General features: G+C 42.0%; 1 protein-coding gene across 3 annotated transcripts in view; it reads right to left on the bottom strand.

Annotated features, from left to right (window-relative positions):
• Nucleotides 1-772: 772 nt before the first annotated feature.
• The window catches only part of Usp47 (ubiquitin specific peptidase 47), a 96,690-nt gene continuing 90,306 nt past the window's right edge, over nt 773-7,156 (bottom strand). For all 3 annotated transcript variants that reach the window (XM_075971904.1, XM_075971903.1, XM_075971906.1), the window contains 4 exons: nt 5,212-5,342; nt 3,548-3,595; nt 3,328-3,458; nt 773-1,974 (listed from right to left, as the gene is read on the bottom strand). In XM_075971904.1, coding sequence (XP_075828019.1) covers nt 1,800-1,974; nt 3,328-3,458; nt 3,548-3,595; nt 5,212-5,342 — 485 coding nt within the window. In that variant the 3' untranslated portion in view covers nt 773-1,799. The remainder of the gene's footprint in view (nt 1,975-3,327; nt 3,459-3,547; nt 3,596-5,211; nt 5,343-7,156) is intronic.

Raw genomic sequence — 7,156 nt, 5'->3', positions numbered from 1 at the left:
TATGCCAAACCAGAAGACAGGCAAGTAAGCCCACTCTACCAACTTCTGCTGCTTGCCAGAAAGTCAGTCCTGGGGAGCAGATTAATGTCTAGGTCCCAAGCCTGAACCAGACCCAAGAGACTTTTAAGATATTATAGAATACCTTAATTACATTAAAATGACAGTCAACACCTGCTATGTTCTCATTAAGTATTTCTTCTTTATTTTATGTATATGGTGCTGTATCTGTATGTATGCCTATAGGCCAGAACAGGCATCATATCCCAATATAGATGGTTGTGAGCCACCATGTGGTTGCTGGGAATTGAATTCAGATCCTCTGGAAGAGCAGCCAGTGCTCTTAACCATGGAGCGAGCTCTCCAGCCCTCATTAAGTATTTCTTAAAAGGAAAAGGAAGGGTAAAAACCTGATTCTGAAGTACTGTCAGGACCCTTTGAAGAACTTTACTATAAATACACTTCATCAGAGAGTGTGATACTTATTCCATACAGGTAACAAAGTGCCATACTTAAAGACAACAAACTCATTCTGTACCCAGATTCATGTCCCCAGAGGTTTAATGACAAAAAAATAACACAGCAACATGAACAAATTTTTATTGGCGTATTCATTGTTGTAAACAGCATCTTGCATGAAAAAGTTTTACCAAAACCTTTTTATTGACTTTTATAAATTAGATAGTATTTCAAAGTTTATGTAGAACTGGGTTCTTAGAAGTTGTATTTAGCAGAGCAGAAGCCTGCTGACGCTAGCACACGCTGCAATGAATCATGTGGCACCAAGTCTACACCAAGGCCCCCGAGAAACTTTATTCCATGTGATGAGCAGATGGTTCCCCAAAGTTACACTACAGAACTACAAATCGACTCTTAAAAAATCAAAATGGGACTTTACAAGCACTCTAGAAGACTCAAACTTGAAGCAATTTGTTGAAAATAAATGTACAGAGAAAAGACTGAAGCTATTGAACAGAGATCCCTCAATGAGCAACCATGCGGCTGCTGAGCTTCGGTGCACACAAACGGACGTGACGAATGAGGCAAAGAACCATGGCAAACAGCAGAGCTGCAGTCGGGAGAACTCAGCAGGACCCCTTTATTTACATGCTGAGTGAAGGAGTGAGACATTCTCTACATCCATAGCTCAAGTACAGTTGGTTCTAATCACAAACCTGCAGCAGCCGTAGTGCACCTACTGGCAGTGGCCAAAGGGAAAAAGATACTGGGCTGTTTCACTAAGGTTCTTAATACTTTGTAAAAAGTGAAATAAAATAAAGACACACCTTCCTAATTCTTCTATGGGTGATGCTGGTTCTAAGAACTCCTTCAGCTCCTCTTTGCTGCTTTCTAAGAGTCAACACAGTTGCATTTGCTTCAAACTGTCAATGAGGTAATGTGTGTATCAATGAAATAAACAGAAGATTCATTCATTCATGGCCTTTGCACAGCTTTATTATTAAGCTATGAGCATCCTGTTTGAGGCTAGTTTTACTAGCGGCTATGTGCACATTTGTCCGCAATCAATGAATCTACTCGTCCCCCTCCCCTTTCATAGTAGCAGGCTTTGCTTGTTTCTTTTTGCACATCCTTGGCTTTACAGTACATCTGACCATAGTGCACAACATGATTCCAAGTCAAGACAGTGGCCCACTGGGCACTGAGCTTCTGATTGGTGAAGGGCGGTCCAATCAGTGCTGGTGTCATGGGATTACCCCAACCACGTCCGGCCAAAATGGCACTACCCAGCAGTAGTGAACCATTACTTAAACCAACCGTCAGGGAGAAGGCTACACTGGCAGTCAGTCTTGAGTCACGTCTTTATTTGGCGCCCCATCCAGATAGATCTTGAGCGCTTTCTCTTTGCGAGGGGAGTACGTCACACGATGTCCAGTCTTCTGTAGTCGGCTGCTTTCCTTTTTCATCAGTTCATTTCTTTGTTCTTCTGTCAACTCCATTACTTCTTCTGTTTTATCCCTTTATGTGAAATACAAATCATTAGACCAGCTGGCCACTGACCCTGTTCACTGACATCTGACGTTACTGTGTTCCTCTTCTTGCTCTCACACACCAGGATGTACTAGGTTACTAATGTGAATCATGTCATTTCTTAAAATTGTACAGAATCATCTCACATGAGTATTAAAAGTAATACAATTTGCATTACTGAACATTTACTTATAACAGATGATAACTCTATGAAAGAGCCTGGATTCTCAGGAAAAACAGCACTGTCACCATTTTACAGGTAAGAGCTAGGGAAATAAGTTAGATTTGACCTCCAGGTTACAAAGATCATTTTCCTTTGTGTGCTGTCCAACACAGTAGTCAGAGAGCACCTGTAGTATATCTTGCCGTGCTGGCAAGCATCTCTTAAGACATCTATAAATCAAAGAATGTAAGCTACCCCCAAATGTCAATGACATGCTGTATTAACATTGTATGTACTGGATTAACAGATTTTTAAAAAATATTTATTTATTTATTATGAATACAATATTCTGTTTGTGTGTATGCTAGCAGACCAGAAGAGGACACTAGACCCCATTACAGATGGTTGTGAGCCACCATGTGGTTGCTGGGAATTGAACTCAGGACCTTTGGAAGAGCAGGCAATGCTCTTAACCTCTGAGCCATCTCTCCAGCCCTAACAGATTTTTTTGCAATTATAATTAATCTCATTGGTTTCTGTTTCGTATTAGTTTGCTTTGCGCTACTGGGAATGGGCATATGTGCCATAGCACATAGGGAACTCACTTTTGTAGACTAAGCTGACCTCAAACTCAGAGATCCACCTGCCTCTGCTTCTGAGTGCTAGGATTAAAGGAATGCGCCACCACTGCCTGGCTCCTCCTTTACTTATTGTTATTATTTTTAGGAGAGAGTTTTAAGATGGGGTCTCACAACTGGGCAGTGGTGGCACAAGACTTTAATCCCAGCACTTGGGAGACAGAGGCAGGTGGATCTCAGTGATTTTAAGACCAACCTGGTCTAAAAATCGAGTTCCAGGCCAGGACTACATAGAGAAATCCTATTCTAAAAAGCTTAAAAAACAAAAAACAAAAAACAAAAAACAAAAACAACCTCACATAGCTGAGGCTAGGGCTGGTCTCAAACCCATTATATAGCAGAAACTGGCTCTGATTCCTGATCCTCCTGCATCTACTTTTCTGTTGCTGGGGTCACAGGTGTGGGGCAGTACAGTGTTCTGATTTTAACTAAGGGACTCTAAACATCAAGCTGTGGTGTGCAGCCCTCACTGTATTTCCACTGCTCAGTGTAAAGGTACAACACCACAAATACACCAGCAACAAAACCATTGCACTTTACCTATAAAATATGACGGCACCATCATCACAGATATAAAGAGGCCAAACATTCAGGGTAGAGACTTTAGGATTCCAGTCCAAATCTTGATGAATATCAAGGACAGAAATATCACAGGGGAAGGTTCCCCTACCCTGAGGAGAGAAAACATGGCTGGATGAGTCAAAGCACGGGTCACATTTGTGGCACCTAGCACCAGGATGCAAATGTTCTCAGGCTTTACCTTGGCAAATTCAATGTCTTCCAAAGGAATGCCACTGATTTCACTCAGCTAGAAAAGAAAAGTCATATGCAAGTTTATTTAAAAATTATTCTTGAGAAGTTATTTTCCTTTTCTAGAAACCAAAATTAGCTGGATTTAAAAACTAATATATTTGATTTTAAAAAACTAGAAGCAGACAGTGAAATCTGCCTCTTTGCTCAGAATGCAAATCCCACATCCCTGGAACATGCTAGCACACTCGACACATTTCTAAAAACAAACTTCTACTAGGAGCTATCTCTACACTCATACCCCACACCACTGTAGAAACATAGACCCCTGACCCCACTGCCGGATGTGGAGCTCTGCTCAGCTGAAGTGCTGATGGAACCTTGATAGTGCCAGCCACTCTGGAAACCTATCAGAGGGACAGGATCTTGCCCATCAGCCCCAAAGTTAGACAGGTCTAGATATTATTTTGATTTTCTAAATCTTCACTGAGAAGAGCTCAAAAAGGATGTTATTCTTTGCCAGATTAAGCTGCTTATGTTCTCTTTGTTTTTTTTTTTAAGATTTATTTATTTATTGTGTATACAACATTCCTTCCATGCATGCTTGCATGCCAGAAGAGGGCACCAGATCTCATTACAGATGGCTGTGAGCCACCATTTGGTTGCTGGGAATTGAACTCAGGACCTCTGGAAGAGCAGCCAGTGCTCTTAACCTCTGAGCCATCTCTCCAGCCCCTTATGTTCTCTTTGTTAAGACAGTGGTCACACTTACACTAGGGTCATCAGTGAATGTGGTGTGTGCCTGTGATCTCAGTGCTAGGAGTTCAAGGCCAGCAAGGTCTACAGAATGAGACTTTTGACTTAAATAAAAAACAAACAACCAACTAATCCCCCACCTCAGGGGGATGGTGTCCCATGCTGGTTTCAAATAGTTTCCTCCTGTCTTTGTCTTCTAGCTTTGTTTGTAAGCTGTTTTTCTAAATTACCATTTGGAGTCATACAGAACAGTTAAGTTTTTGTGCAGTATGCCTTTCTTTTTCTGGCTTTTAGCACTAGATCAGAAGTATTTTTATCCCAATATTTAAGAAGCATATCTGTCCTTTTCCTTTACTTATGTAAATATAATATACTTACAATTATTTGGAGATTAAACCCAGGACCTTGCACATGCCAGGCAACTGCAACTGAGTTACGTCTCAAGTGTGGGGACTGCTGGCATGCACTGTGGACGTTAAAGGTTTTACAAATTGCCCACTGATGAAGAGGGCACATCTCCCTTCCCCGAGACACCTGAATTACTGTAAGATGCAAAGCCTATCTTCACTCTACTTTCCTTTTCAAGTACCAACCACACCCAAGTATGACCAGATGCAAACAGGTATGTTCAGAATCGTATGGCCTAGGACCTCCATTCAATTCTCTATCCTTTATTCATTTAGCCATACAACAGTTTAATAACTTCTAATTAATTTCAAAAACAGTACACAGTTGGCTAAGTAATGAAAAGTGAAAGTCCTCCTTTAAACAAAGTAATTTCAAAACATGAGAAGATCTAAGGGACCCTAATGGACAGAGACCAAGAAAAACTCCTTACAACAGTCGCTGGTACTCACTTCCTACACAACGCAGGAAAACATACATGTATTAGAGCTAATTTTGTTCAAAAGAACCTACCTTCTCCCGCAGTTCATCAACACTATTGCTCTCCAATACAAGCTCCTGGAAGGGATCCAACTTCATCTCTGAAGGCCTCCACCGTTTTGATAAAATGGCAAGCTGTGACATGGACTTCATCTTCTCTACACCTAAGGACATGCAGGATTACACCAGGGCTTACTTATAATTTTACTTTTCCTGTAGTTCCTAACTAAACATAAAGATCTATTCTTTTTGTTTTTTGTTTTTAAAGCGTGTGAATGCAGGGGCTCATGAAGGCCAGAAGGTGTCAGATCCCTTGACGCTGAAATTGCAGAAGGTAGTGAGCTGCCTGATGTGGGTGTTGGGAATCAAACACAAATCCTCTGAAATAGCTGCAAGATCTTTTAACCAATGAGCCCCTTTAGTGTATAGGTGTTTCCCCTATATGTCTTTGTCTACATGTATATCTGCCTATAGGCATGTCTGCTGCCCTTGGAGGTCAGAAGAGAACATCAGAGCCCCTGGAACTGCAGTCATGGATGGTTGAAAGGTACCATGTAGATGCTGGAGAACTTGAGTCCTCTGCAAGAGCAGTCAGCGCACTTAGTTGCTGAGCCATGCCTCCAGCTCCTGTTCTTTCTTTAAAAGGAGTTGCACACATAACTCTCTACTCTCACAAGACAACCCTCAGCTACCATATGCCCATCAGTGTCCTAAGCTACACTGCTTCCTTCCAACTCCTGTCTGACATTGCTCTTCCTATCACTTTCCCTCAGTCTCTTCCAGCGCCAGTAGCTCTGACTCCAATCTAAACTACCATCAAGCCACCTTCATTTGCTTCTTTATTCATCCAGATAATCATCAATCCCTCTTTCTTTGAAGCCAAAACTCAGCGGCTCATCAAAATTCAGCTCACCTGTCACCTTGCTGGTAGACATACATGCAATTTCTAATTGTGGCTAGCTAGTCTCAGCAACTAGCAACTTAAGACACACCTGCTGCTCCATTCCACCCAGACTGTGCATGTGGTGGGCAATCCCTAGCTTATTCCTGTTTATAGCTACAGAGACTAGCCACATGTGGCTAATTATGGCTAAATATTGCTGAGATTTAATCACATGACTCATTTCTTATCCATCTATTTCAATGTTAAAATGTATACTGACATGATACAATGAAGACGCATACCACCTAGTACCACTACCACTTTCTGTGGCACTAGCCTATTTATGTGACCTTCATGACCCTGGGTCAGTTTGCTCAGAAAAAGCTATTATTCTCTCAGGCTGCACACATTAGAGGACACCTGCATGCAGCATGTACCTGGTTCTCTGGTAGTTTTTTGCCTCCCAGTTAAGTTGTCAAATAATTGGAAGTTTACCTGCTTAAATTAAGCTGATTTAGGTTGGAAACAGCTAGTAAGAAGGGCTACTGAACTCTCTAAGAACTATGATCTTATTGCCTAGACTGTGGACATAAGTGGCATCAAAACATGTAAGACAAAACTCAATGTGACCTCCCTGAAGCCGACTCCCCCCACTACTCCTCTGGGCAGAGAACTGAGTCAGTCCCAGAACAAAAGAGAGAGTGGACATTCTGGTGGGCACAAGTGCTGCTCCAGGTCCCTGTCATGGCCTAGCTGCCTGCTCTTAATAACTTTATTATAGTTAGAGAATCAAATTAAAATAAGCGGGTGGACCTCAATTCAAGATGGCTAGAGTATTCTGAAAATGGGGAAGTCTGGGTACAGACAAGCCTACACAGAGAATGCCATGTGAAGATGAAAGGAAAGATGGGGCACAGTACCTGGCTACACGCCAAAAGCAGGCCACCAAGCTCTGGAAGCTACAGGAGTGACATGGAAGATACAGCTCCCCAGTGAGATCAAGAAAGATAGAAGCAAGATTCACTAATACCTTGACCTCTGACCTCAGTAAAGACTGAGCTTCTGCCATTTAGCTGTCCTGTGGGTAGCATTCTG

This window comes from Microtus pennsylvanicus, chromosome 5 (genome assembly GCF_037038515.1).
Source record: "Microtus pennsylvanicus isolate mMicPen1 chromosome 5, mMicPen1.hap1, whole genome shotgun sequence".
NCBI classification, from domain to species: Eukaryota; Metazoa; Chordata; class Mammalia; order Rodentia; family Cricetidae; genus Microtus; species Microtus pennsylvanicus.
The sequence above is the reverse complement of the archived record's forward strand: the minus strand, read 5'-3'. Positions and strand labels throughout refer to the sequence as shown.